The sequence below is a fragment of the Notolepis coatsorum genome (genome assembly GCF_963971535.1).
Source record: "Notolepis coatsorum genome assembly, chromosome: 1".
Lineage (NCBI taxonomy): Eukaryota > Metazoa > Chordata > Actinopteri > Aulopiformes > Paralepididae > Notolepis > Notolepis coatsorum.
In genome coordinates this window covers 156,545,026-156,559,546 of record NC_140165.1, presented here as the reverse complement: position 1 = coordinate 156,559,546, position 14,521 = coordinate 156,545,026, and the positions used below count along the sequence as shown (strand labels likewise).

Below are 14,521 nucleotides of genomic sequence, written 5' to 3'. Positions count from 1 at the left end.
GCACACACCGCCAGTTCCATGGCCACTATATGAAACACTTTGGTCCCCTAGGAGAATGGTTTAAAACCAGGGGGCCAAGTTTCTGCGGTCTCTCTAGTCACTTTTAGAGTTCCTGCTATCCACTTTCTCATATGCCCAATTAAACCTGGGGAAGAGAGCTGTGCCCATGGGAATTATTTTCTACTCGACAAAGAATCAGTGGTGGATTGGCAATGGCGCAGCGGTCGATTGTGTGTGTGTGTGCAGCTAGATGGTCACGTACATGATGTACAGCAGGGCCAGAGTTCAGCGTACCTGGGGCGGACCACCCCCTTTGTCTCATGGTGAGGTCATCTCTCTCTCTCTCTCTCTCTCTCTCTCTCTCTCTCTCTCTCTCTCTCTCTCTCTCTCTCTCTCTCTCTCTCTCTCTCTTACACTCACTCACTCACACCATGGGACCGATCCAGAGTTTACCCACAAACCCCTCTGTCTACCCACACTGTGCCAGTGTCAGCCTGCTGGTTGAGCTGGGAATTACATGCCATTAAGTCTGCACTACTTAACAGGGGCCATAGAGGTGTGTGTGTCTGTGTGCACTGCTTTAGTCAGAAACGGGTGGGGAAAAGTGTGAGTGACAACCCTTTTTGTTTTCAAACTACATATCTTTTTGTAGTCTTGTCTGTAATGTGTTTTTGCATGACGTTTTCCAAAATACCCCAGTCTTTGTTTGTACTGTTACGGACAGCCTGCCAGTCTTTGTACCGTTACAGTCAGACAGACGGACAGCCTGTACCGTTACAGTCAGACAGACGGACAGCCTGTACCGTTACAGTCAGACAGACGGACAGCATGTATGTACCGTTACAGTCAGACAGACGGACAGCCTGTACCGTTACAGTCAGACAGACGGACAGCCTGTACCGTTACAGTCAGACAGACGGACAGCCTGTACCGTTACAGTCAGACAGACGGACAGCATGTATGTACCGTTACAGTCAGACAGACGGACAGCCTGTACCGTTACAGTCAGACAGACGGACAGCATGTATGTACCGTTACAGTCAGACAGACGGACAGCCTGTACCGTTACAGTCAGACAGACGGACAGCATGTATGTACCGTTACAGTCAGACAGACGGACAGCCTGTACCGTTACAGTCAGACAGACGGACAGCCTGTACCGTTACAGTCAGACAGACGGACAGCATGTATGTACCGTTACAGTCAGTCAGACGGACAGCCTGTACCGTTACAGTCAGACAGACGGACAGCCTGCCCCACTCCCCACAGGCCTCTAACAGCCTGAGCAGGACAATATTGTCCCATGCTCTGCCTGGGAATCCTCCACAGATCAGGATCTTCACCAAACTAGGTCATAGCTTTTTGCCTTTATTCCCCATCCGATTAAAGAGGCAGTGGCCCACTCAGGCATTCTGCTGTGAGCTGCAGCACCACTCAGCACCACCCAGGCATTCTGCTGTGAGCTGCAGCACCACTCAGCACCACTCAGGCATTCTGCTGTGAGCTGCAGCACCACTCAGCACCACCCAGGCATTCTGCTGTGAGTTGCAGCACCACTCAGCACCACCCAGGCATTCTGCTGTGAGCTGCAGCACCACTCAGCACCACCCAGGCATTCTGCTGTGAGCTGCAGCACCACTCAGCACCACTCAGGCATTCTGCTGTGAGCTTCAGCACCACTCAGCACCACCCAGGCATTCTGCTGTGAGCACGATGCAGCACCACTCAGCACCACTCAGGCATTCTGCTGTGAGCACGATGCAGCACCACTCAGCACCACTCAGGCATTCTGCTGTGAGCACGATGCAGCACCACTCAGCACCACTCAGGCATTCTGCTGTGAGCACGATGCAGCACCACTCAGCACCACTCAGGCATTCTGCTGTGAGCACGATGCAGCACCACTCAGCACCACTCAGGCATTCTGCTGTGAGCACGATGCAGCACCACTCAGCACCACTCAGGCATTCTGCTGTGAGCTGCAGCACCACTCAGCACCACCCAGGCATTCTGCTGTGAGTTGCAGCACCACTCAGCACCACCCAGGCATTCTGCTGTGAGCACGATGCAGCACCACTCAGCACCACGTTTGTCAAGTAGTTTTTTTCTGCCGGACGAGGACCATCGATCGAGGCCAAGGCGACCATCTCAGTCTGAGCAGCAAAGCTGGCCTCGGATCAGCCTCCCGACGAGGGTACGGTGGATAACATGTTGTCCCCGCGGCCATTTCCTCACCTCACACATCTAGGGTTTGATATTAATGACCATCGTGGAGCTCGCTGGAGTGCTTCAAGTGATTCCTCCCCCGTCTATTTACATTGGGTAAACGGCCTGGTTTACATAGAGGAGGCTGGTTGGAGGACCTGGGTAGCAGAGGCTTTTCAGCCTCCATCTGCCGGCGGCGTGACACACAAGTGGCTTTTTTATGTGGTCCGTAAACATCTTTTACACGGCTCAAAAAATTATTTTTAAACGGTATCGCTGACGTCCCCCCGACTCCCGTAAAGATGCTCCAGCCAGGGGCTTAGCGGCCTCTGAAGTAATATTAACCAGTGACTTGAGAGGCCTGCTGGGGGGAAAGAAAGAGAAACGGAACAGTGTTATTATTATTTGAATCCCCCCCCCCCCCCCCAATATAATCAGTGATGCAGGCATGGAACTCCCGGGCCACGAGTCGGAGTACTTCTATGTATGAGTGGAAAGGGATTCATGAAAAGAGTTAATTGCTAGATTAAGCCCAACAAGGCCATCTGAGTTAATGTTATATTCTTAGAAATGGTTCGTGATTGTGTGTGTGCGTGCGTGTACACCAGGGTTTCCGTTAGAATTTTTTTTTGCAGGTCTGAGTGTCCGGTAGATTTCAATCTACCGGACAAATGGGATAAATTCCGGTCAGAGTTTATTGAGCTTAAAAACAATTGATAGACCTATATAAAGAATGACATCATCAAGGCATTTATAATATTTTAACTTAAAACTAGGCTACTTTTGCGTATCAGTCATTAATATATTCCAAATAAAATAAGTCCCTCGAGACTTCGTGCTGCTGCTGCCGACTTGAGGTGTCGGTGGGCAGTCTGCCCGACCTTAATAAACAGCAGTCTGTTATAATCACATTTTTATGAGCTAACTAATTCCGTTATATTGGACATTTGTATTAATTATATCAAGCGAAGAACTGAGAAATTTGGCACCGCTGTGTCAGCGCGAGCTGGCTGCTGATATATTTACGTGAAGCATGGAGCACTTGGAGCAGGCAGAGCAGAGCAGTGGTGTCAGCAGCGCCCCCACCCAACAGCTGAATTGCCAATGGCTGAATTGGAGTACTGCACCCTGCCAAGCCATGCTTCACGTAAATATATCAGCAGCCAGCTCGCGCTGACAGCAGGATGTCATTATTAGACCGGCTGCTTGGTGAGATTGTTTCGTTCATCGCATAGGCTATATAATTTTAGCCTATTTTAATACAATTCAAATAATCTAATTGTGTTTAGAGGGAATTATTTTCACCGGACATTATGACCGGAGAGATTAAATATGTCGGACTTCAACAGATTTTGCCAGTCAAATACCGGTAATTACCGGCTAACGGAAACGCTGGTGTACACGTGACTTGCATGTGTGCGTATGTTTGTCGCAAGAGGAAAGTCCTGATTTTGCAGTTCACTGTGACTCGACACTGCGTTTGCAGATCCGACGGCGGTTTGATTACATGTCACACAAAGAATTGTGATTCATGACGAGCATCCAGAGAGCGTGACATGTTATGACAGCTTGTCGGCATGTCATGCAGCCCCTTCGAGTGAAGTGTTGCATCGAATGGTCGGAGATCACACAAGGATGTACTCTAGTAATGCAGCCCTGTAAAATAAAGCGTCGCATCATAAAGGTCAAACTCCTAGTAATGTTGTACGTGGGGTTCTTGCAGTGTATTGACGTCTTGGACGTGCGGTTCCCTCGTAGAACAGGGGAAACCGTATCGCAGAGCAAAATACAGCAGACGTTTATATTTAAATGCCATGAGAACATTGAACATTGAAGGCTATCAGAACATTGGACACTGATCTCTCCACACACAAGCACACATGAACACACATCTGCACTCTCTCACACACAAACACACCACAGGTCACTTTAATCACATGAGAAGAGGTCACTTTAAAGTAAAGAAAAAAGGCCACTTTAAAAGAAAAAAACAAAGCATAACTCGATGTTTTTGTATAGTATAGTTCGGATAGCATAGTGAGTGACATAGGGCAGAACTGTATATTGTATAGAAAGTGTACATAGCCTTGACATGACTCATTGCCTTTTGTATTTTATCTTAGTATTTTTATCATGTCTATTTTATTTTATTTCTATTTTATTCTTTTATTCTATTTGTATTTTTTGCACAATCGAAGCGGGCATGGCCACCTTCATTTCACTATGTATTGTGTATGTATGTGATGAATAAACCTCTTTAATCTTGAATCAGTATGCGTTGGACAACGTTTCAGAGAGCAGACCTTAACACTGGAAGAGGCGTTTCAAACATAGTTGTCATTTCCTTTGCCCGAGCTTTCAACCGGACGACACGTGAGCCACATTGAAAAGTTTTAAGATTTTATTTTAGTTGAATGTAAATAATGTCCTGGCACACAGGCACAGAGAGAAGAGGAGGCAGAGACGGGGAAGAAGAAGAAGAAAAAAGGCGACCACATATAAGAACATCCATGGGAGAAAAGTATGCCTTTATCTTTTAATAAACCGTAAGGCCAGGAGGCAACATGAAATTACGGCATAATAGCAGAGGAGAGTCTTCAGAAGACTTAATTGCCTTAATTATAGCAGTGCGGAGAGAGGGAAAGGAGAGCTGGACGAGAGGAGAAAAAGAAGGGAGGGAAGCAGAGAAGAAGAAGAAAGTAGGTGGAAAAGGCAGAGAGAAGAGTAGAGCTGTATAGTGAAAGCTTGCCTAAACCCACGTGTTGCAGGTGTAATCCAGGTGTGTATGTGTGTGGCAGCTTTTAGTGTGTTATATGCATATACTTGTATTATGCATATTTATATGTGGAAACCTGTCTGTGTATGTTCATTTGGATGTATAAAAAAACTATACGTGTATTAAAAAATAAAAAAAATTATAAAAAAAAAAGATGCCAAGATCACACACACGGTCACACAAGTCTCTCTGTGTGACTGTGACAGGTTTGAGTGAGTACTACACCAAGCAAAGTCTCTGTGTGACTGACAGGTTTGAGTGAGTACTACACCAAGCAAAGTCTCTTTGTGACTGTGACAGGTTTGAGTGAGTACTACACCAAGCAAAGTCTTTGTGTGACTGACAGGTTTGAGTGAATACTACACCAAGCAAAGTCTTTGTGTGACTGACATGTTTGAGTGAGTACTACACCAAGCAAAGTCTTTGTGTGACTGACAGGTTTGAGTGAGTACTACACCAAGCAAAGTCTTTGTGTGACTGACAGGTTTGAGTGAATACTACACCAAGCAAAGTCTTTGTGTGACTGACAGGTTTGAGTGAATACTACACCAAGCAAAGTCTCTCTGTGTGACTGACAGGTTTGAGTGAGTACTACACCAAGCAAAGTCTCTCTGTGTGACTGACAGGTTTGAGTGAATACTACACCAAGCAAAGTCTCTGTGTGACTGTGACAGGTTTGAGTGAGTACTACACCAAGCAAAGTCTCTGTGTGACTGACAGGTTTGAGTGAGTACTACACCAAGCAAAGTCTCTTTGTGACTGTGACAGGTTTGAGTGAGTACTACACCAAGCAAAGTCTCTTTGTGACTGTGACAGGTTTGAGTGAGTACTACACCAAGCAAAGTCTCTTTGCAGGCAAATCTTCTTTCCCTCCAATCTTACAAGCTGGCAGGCTGACTTAGGGATGCTAAACATAGCTTTCATTTTCCTCTGTGTTGTCTTGCGTCTAGACTGGGCTCTTGCTGCTTTCTGCTGTGGTTTCTGTCCACTCAGGAAGATTGTACCCTCGTTCACATGCCTGGAAAGCCAACACGGGGTTCGCTGAGCCAGTGGCTGGGAAAGGGCCCCAAGTAGACAAGCCCAAGTTTAGAATGTTGGTACATTTTCAACCAGCATTGGTATATTATCAAGTGTCGTAGGTAGTACGCATTCAAGTTTTTACCTTTTTTTTTCTTAAAAAAAAAAGAATATGAATATTAATGAGAATGAGATGACAGCCTTTACACATCAGCACTCGTACTCTGTGAAGCTTGATTAGCTCAGACCCAGGGAGCTTCAAATAATTCTGTCTGTCTTTATTAGATTCTGGCTATCTGTATTTAAGTTTGCAGCACACGTTATTCTTCTGTTTGAAGGCACCTTTGATAAGTTCGCAAAAGATGATTGGGGCTCTCAACTTACTTACACAATATCCCCTTAAAAGAGAGGAGCCGTACCACTTGAAATTCTATGACGGTTTTGAGTCTGCAAAGCAAACAGAATTTCTAATAGTCATCTCTTTCCACCTATTAATACTGCAGCTTACAGTTTCTTTGAAGCCTCGGGTTAGTATTGTGACAAAGTTTGGAGGAGGGAAAGTTTAGTATAGTCTCGTCATAACAAGAGCTCCTTCCTTTGGTGTCTGAGGAGGTGTTCTTTCTTTAATTTTTTTTGGGGGAGGGGTTTGCATCACCTTTTTATTTAACATTTTATTTTAAGAGAGCCAGTTTGCCTTTAGGTACATGTTTGTTGTCGTCAGGCAAGTCCCTGCACTGCAGCGCGGCCCGGGCCTCTGCCCGACTGGAGATTCTTTAGGAAGAAGGGATCTCTTTCTTCTCGCAGCATCTTACCAAGAGCTATTAATTATTAACTGGGATAGCTAACATCAAAGGAGCAGACTTGCACTGAATTAAATGGGGCTAGAGCCTGCGATGTGCAGCTTGAGAAGAAGCTGAGTGGGGAAAGCTGAGAGATTTCACTCTTCCCGCTTTTGAGGGAGAGAGGGAGGGAGAGAGAGAGGGAGGGAGGGAGGGAGGGAGGGCGGGAGAGAGCGAGAGATTATGTAAAGTGGACCGGACGAAAGGGGGAAGTTGAAAGCACTCTTATTAATAGTTCATGGGCTTTTTAATAATTCAGCAACTGATGAGGCTTTTATTCCCGATTTGGAGAAGATCAAATCAGTTTGCAATGTTAATTATAGTCTTGGGTGAGCTATGAATGTCAAACTTCTAAACATCTATTCTCTTCATTATAACTTATCTGTAGGACTTTTCATGGGAGAACCGAAGTTTGGATTGCTACACTTTATTTAAATTTTTTTAGTTAAATTAAAATCATACAAATAGCTATATATATATATATAGCATACAGCAGCTATATACTCTATGAAGGTGGAGGCACAACTTGACTTTAATGTGGTTCATAAATGGACTCCATATTTTATAAAACTAAGAGGAGCCTCTTAGTTTCTCAAGTCTGAGATGCTGCATCACATCTCTGAGTCCAGCTCGGTGGGTGAGGAGACTTCTAGTGGAGACTGATCAATCTTCATGCAGAACAACGTGGCAGTTATCTGGAGTTTAGTTCCAGAGAGATTTCATTGTCTTCTCCTACTATACCAAAAATAGCTATCGTAGGATCTGACTGAATTACCATTTTGAAAATCGCCTGACGGTGTTTTAAAGATTGAACTCCAATAAGGGAACAGATTGGACCAGAATGAGTGTGCTAGAGATGCAGGTAAAATACGGCATCTGTCACAGGTGGGATCTACGTTTGGGAACATTTTAGATCTTTTGAGAAGTCAGGCCATGTTGTCACCTGAGGCCATGTTGAGCACAGATTGAGTCACTGTGTTTTCAAGTCAACTTTTCGCTTTGGATTTTTAAATGCAAAGCACCTCTATGACCGGCAATGTCACTAACACACTCACTCCTTCACCCACTCACGGTTAGCCATTTTGGCCATAGTGGCAGCTCACAGACATTGCACTTTGTGAAAAACTAGTCAGCTTTGCAGCTATGAGACTGTGTGTCCTTGTTTTTAGTTGAATCAACAAAATAGAGTGAACATTAAATATCAAGTTTACATAATTTACATATTTATTTATCATTATTATTATTATTATTATTATTATTATTTATATATTTTATTTATTTATGTACCACATACATGATTTAAATCAACTAGAATACATTTTTGTATGCGTTACTCTTGGCCTCTCCTTCCCCTTTCTATAGTTATAATTCCTATTTAATAACCTTGTATCCTGTAACTTGTCCTCCTTAGTGATCAGATTCTTCTTTTTCATAATCAAAATGAGACATGGCTGTGACCGTTGCTAGTACACACAGGGGACAAGAGAGCAAGGAGCCATACGTTATTCTCATCGCTAGGCAACAAAAAGTGACAAGAAGATGACATCAGCATGGCAACGATGACAACTCGCGACGTGTTCAACTTGGAGCTACTCCCAAAATGTGCAGAGCCTCAAAACACGAGGCTCCTCAGAAGCCTCCCAATCTAATCATTCCCTCACAGCGCTGCTGGTCATACGAAACCACTGACTCCTATGATTCATTTAAATTGAATAACCATGTTGTGAATTTTCCTTACACTGCTGGTCATACAAAACCATGCATCGGCTGCCTATGTAGGACACCTGCGTGGGGGAAGTAGGCCCAGGCAAGCTCATATCCTCTCTGTCTGCACCCCCCCCCCCCTCTCCCTAATCACACACCTCCCAAAGCCAACATAGATGTGTTGTGCCAGCCAGCCTGGCTGATAAACAAGCTTGGATGGGATCAAACACACTTATGCCCCTAAACTACACCGTCTCCCATCATGGAAACGGAGCAGCAACCACTGCTGAGCTGCTGCTTAAGTACTGTGTACACTCATCCTCTTTTCTTTTTGGGTTGTGAGCATCGCCTTGCAAGCTAGAGGGTACAAATGACAGCAATGGACGTCTGCAGCCTCTATTCAGAACGCGAGGGCCTGATGGAACCAGTGCAGCATCCCCTGCTAAACATTATGTTTCAGTCTAGTTATCCTGCTTTAGGGAGACAAAAGCAGGGGGGAAAACTCTTGACAAGTTTGGTAGGGAAATATAGAAATTATAATAATAAAAAAAAAAATGTAAATGTGCACAAACTATTATAGATAAAAGATTAAAAAGTTATTTTATGTTTGTGTTCCTCTCATAGAAATAAATAGTATTTAGCACACTTGTGTTTTCAACTATGGAGTAAACTCGGCGTGCTCTCGGCTCACGCTTCCCCCTCTATGCACTCTTGTCTGATACTGCGGTGAGGGGATTCAAAGTGAGGGGAACCAACACAAGTCTCATGGGTTCTCCCTGAAGATTCTGCAGATGGTTCTAGCTTTGGTGTTGAAAAGGAATGATACCAGATTTCCCTAAGCTTGGGACAATTCTTGTAAGCGATTGATGCTTTCACTATATTTGGCACAAATACTGGTTGAAGTTGAAACAAAACTGTTTGGTTGGTCTGTGTTATTTCCACTAATGGTAGCTAAATACTTGGACAGTTGGACACAACAGGTCAGATGGAACCACCAGTCATGTGTTTTCAGCCGTGTAGACCAGTGGTTCTCAACCAGGGGTCCTGGGACCCCCATGGGTACTTGAGGAGCATTCCAGGGGGTCCCCAGAAAATGTGTATGTCACTAACTTGTGAAATAATGCATTAAAATAAGACGGGCTGACCTTCGAATTTTTTTTGGCAATCGAAGCTTCGGGGCCGAGCTTCGATTTTAATTCGAAGCTTCGAATAAAAAAATAATTAATTAATTAATTTATATATATATATTTTTTTTTTATCTTATGTTGTGGGACTTGTACAGCACTTTGGTAAACTTTGTTGTTTTTAAATGTGCTCTATAAATAAAGTGGATTGGATTAATGAATTAAGTAGCCCCTTTCGTGACTGTGACGCAGCCAACACGACTGTGTGATTTAATTCAAGGTGGATCGCTGTTGTCGTTTGAACAACTTCAGATTTCATGGGAACTACCAATCCCCCAAATCAAGAATGTTTAAGGTGAATGAAGTAAGATTTTGATTATTTGAAATATGGCCTGTGTAGACTAAACTATGCACAGAATTATGTCAGTCTACAAGGTCCGGATTCTACATGGTCCGGCAATGTAGACCTTGTAGACTCCACTACAGACCAATTATCAGTGAATGTTCATGCATTTTTAAGAAGGGCTACTTCCACAAAAAAACAAAGAACTCACCAAAACATCTCAGTAGCACCTTATCTAAATGTTCTATTTCATATATGGAGATTCATATTTATTTATGTATTGCATGCATTTCTACATTTTATTTCCTATTTTGTTTATTCATCCCAGTATCTTTCTTTCTTATGTGTGGAATTCTACAAGACATTTACATTCACATTTACATTTAGTCATTTAGCTGACTCTTTTATCCAAAGCAACTTACAAGTTCTGTACGACAGGTCATCAGGAAGGATACAACTCTATCAGCTGAGTAACAAAATTCATCAAAGTGTTGCGTGTTACAGTGTAGGTTAGTTTATTAGGACAAGTGCATGACAGTAAGGTTAGTTGGGGTTAGATTTTTTTTTTTTTTTTTTTTTTCAGATAATGGTTGAAGTGCGTCTTTAGTCGACGGCGAAAGATTGGACGGGATTCGGCTGTCCTAACTGGGGTGGGTAGTTCATTCCACCATTGTGGGGCAAGGACTGAGAATAGGCGTGTAGGTGGTGTATATGTGTTTGACGATGATATCCTTCAAACAGGCAATAGTGATGATATAATTTGGGCAGTGCTGAGCTGGGTTACTTTCCTCCAGTGTATTTGTCCCCCGGCCCCACCCAATGGCCCCATGCACACACACACACACACACACACACACACACACATACACACACACACACACACCGAAGTAAAAATAAAAATAAAATAAAAAAATTTGAAAAAAAGAAAAAGTTGAAAAGAAATTAATTCATTCATTTTTTTTTTTTTTTTTTTAACTTCGATTTTTTTTTAATGTTCGAAGCTTGTGCCATCGAACGAAGCTTCGAAGCTTCGAAGTATTTAAGACAGCCCTAATCTGATAGTGAGGTTTCACTCCACACCAACAGTCAATTAGGGAATTCTCAACTAAATCATAACAACTATCTTCTCAGATGGGGGTGCCTGGGACAAAATCTTGAAATGGGGGTCCCTAGCAAATTACGTATCAATTTGGGGGTCCTTGACATGAAAACATTTGAGAACCTCTGGATTAGAACGCCAATGAGAAAAGGATGACTACTCTGACCATGGGTTTGACCACTGTTATTTACTCACTTACAGTGGGGCTTATAGATTCGTTAGGGAATTCTGGACTAAATCACATCTAACACAAATCTGCTCAAACAAGGGTCCCGAGACTATATCTTATCAAAGGGGTCCCAGAGACTATATCTTCAGAGACTATCTTATCAAAGGGGTCCCAGAGACTATATCTTCAGATGGGTCCCAGAGACTATATCTTATCAAAGGGGTCCCAGAGACTATATCTTCAGAGACTATCTTATCAAAGGGGTCCCAGAGACTATATCTTCAGAGACTATCTTATCAAAGGGGTCCCAGAGACTATATCTTCAGATGGGTCCCAGAGACTATATCTTATCAAAGGGGTCCCAGAGACTATATCTTCAGATGGGTCCCAGAGACTATATCTTATCAAAGGGGTCCCAGACACTATATTTGATCAAAGGGGTCCCAGAGACTATATTTTATCAAAGGGGTCCCAGACACTATATTTTTTATCAAAGGGGTCCCAGAGACTATATTTTATCAAAGGGGTCCCAGACACTATATTTTATCAAATGGGTCCCAGACACTATATTTGATCAAAGGGGTCCCAGAGACTATATTTGATCAAAGGGGTCCCAGACACTATATTTTATCAAAGGGGTGTCAGACACTATATTTTATCAAAGGGGTCCCAGAGACTATATTTTATCAAATGGGGTCCCAGAGACTATATTTTATCAAATGGGTCCCAGAGACTATATTTTATCAAATGGGGTCCCAGAGACTATATTTTATCAAATGGGGTCCCAGAGACTATATTTTATCAAATGGGGTCCCAGAGACGGCATATTATCGAATCGGGGTCCCAGAGACAACATCTTATTGAATGGGCGTACACAGTCTATTGTGTATCAATGTGGGGTCATTGACATGAAACGGGTTGAGAACCTCTGGCTGTAGACGACTCCTTTGTCCTCTTTCCTTACAGATGCAGTCAGAAAAGACAATCAATAATTATTTATTATGGACTGGTTTATATATATATTCTTGTTTTTTAGAGAGTTGCTCACTGTGGAAACCACATAATATTCCTGAGGAGTACATAGTACAACCTCTCAATTAAACGGGACTGGTTGAGAGAATAGCAACTGTGCCTCTGTCTGTCTGTCTGTCTGTCTGTCTGTCTGTCTGTCTGTCTGTCTGTCTCTTTCTCTCTCCCTTTCTCTCCATCTCTCTTTCTCTCTATGTCTCTGTCTGTTGTCTCTCTCTGTCTGTCTGTCTCTCTCTCCCTCTCTCCATCCTCTGCTCTGTAATGGCCTGTACTGGTGCTGTGACACTTCCCAGCCCCCCCCCCCCCCCCCCCCCCCCAGTTATGAAGATTGTTGGCAAGAACCCAAGGGCACTCGATAATACCAGGATAAGATCCTGACTGGGTTGTTTTAGATCATGTAGTTCAGACATCAAAACATTGTCTAAACAGGGTGCTCTGGATGGAGCAGGGTGAGACGGGGCTGTTGTTAAATAGGGTGCTCTGGATGGAGCAGGGTGAGACGGGGCTGTTCGGGGGAAAGCAGGAGTTAAGATAAAGGACTTGTTTTCTTCTGGGATTCTGCGAGGAGATGTTCTGCAGATTCAAGCATTTCCTTTATCTCTCGCCTTTAGCAGAAGCCTTCAAAAGACATCAACGTACCACAACTTTCTCTACCCACACATGAAAGAACCTCACTTGTTTTGGCAGTTGGAAATCGTTGGTGATGATGATGACTCCCAACGTCTTATTTATTTTTTTAGAGCACGAACACTGCAATTCAGTTGAAAGTCTGTGCTGTGTGATGTTCAAAGCGAACATCAAGTGAAACTGTGTTCAGATAATTTCTCAGTGCCGAATATGAAGCTGTCACAGAGATGCGACTGTTCCAGTCGCTGTCACACCGTCGGTGTAACGTGTGGCAGATGTGCTTGACAGTGACATCATGTAGTCTGGAGAGAAGATGGAGTCGTAAACGGCACATGTGCTCATCCTGCCCAACGCCACCGACTGCTTGTTTACCTCCTCACACAGGTCCTGCAAACTCTTAACTGGATAAGGGGGTTGTGACAAAGTCAGAGAACTCCCTCTAGTGGTCCCAGTCCAAACATCACCTCCTAACTTCTGAAAGAATGTTTGTCACCAAGATGGACCTACAGCGTTTTGAACCCTATACGGAGCTTGCACGTCTCGTTTTCTCGTAGACATCATCTAACGGTTGCTTTTTTTGTTCTGTTTACAGGCAAAGAGGGCGGTTCAGAGGGGGGCCACGGCGGTCATCTTTGACGTGTCGGAAAACCCGGATGCCATCGATCAGGTTAGTAGTGGGCTGTCACCTGTCCACATCTCAACGACGCCAAAACAGTAAAATAATCTGTCTAGTTTCTTTCTGTGGAGAGGCTTCTCTTCTCTCCTTTGAAATACAGCTTAGTAATACGCCCTATACCCCCTTTTGACTGACTGTACACATACTGTATGCGCAAACAATGGTATCGCTATCTTTAGTTCGGTTCAAAAGCATGCGGATCAACCTGGCTCATTCAACCACTCTGGCACGTTGAGTCTCCCTTGTGTTCGAGAGTGGAGCGCTGTGCTGGGAGAGACTTGACAATGGAGATCCAGGTTAGGCTTTCACTAGACCATGACCGTGCTCTTTTGAGCTCATAATTGCACAGGTAGTGTGCACTAACACGCATTACCTCACCCCCCCCCCCCCCCCCCCGAGACCAGAAGTGATCCGTGGATCTGTTTCCGAGCATGCATGATATTGAAAACACACACACACACAAAGAGGCACTATACATATACGCACATACATAACACACTCCTAAAGCATACTCTGATTCAGATGTGTGTGTGTGTGTGTGTCTCTTTCTCACACTCACTCATTTACACGCACAGTCTCTCCGTCTCTCTCTCTATTGCACCATGGCCGTGTCTTTGTGGCTCTGAGAGGTATAATACATGCTCATATGAGCGGCTTTGTCGCAAGAATTCTCCTGTGGTATTCATCCTCGCCACGCCAGGCCTGGACTTGCAGGGTGTTTTCTTTCTTTTCTTTTTTTTTCCCTTTTTTGCTCCTCTCCTCTTCTTCTCTGCTGCTGGGTCGTAAAGTGCGTAGCTGAGAGATGAAAGGGATCGCGCAGGGACCACATGAAAGGATGTGCCGGGGCGGCTGTGTTAAATTCCCCTGAGAGGCTTTTCCAAGTCAGAGCGGCTCGATCGGCACAGACAGAACC

General features: G+C 44.1%; 1 protein-coding gene across 1 annotated transcript in view; it reads left to right on the top strand.

Annotated features, from left to right (window-relative positions):
- znrf3 (zinc and ring finger 3) overlaps window positions 1–14,521 on the top strand; it is a 202,018-nt gene that overhangs the window by 168,726 nt on the left and 18,771 nt on the right. The window contains 1 exon segment of the mRNA XM_084316505.1: window positions 13,525–13,599. Coding sequence (XP_084172631.1) covers window positions 13,525–13,599 — 75 coding nt within the window.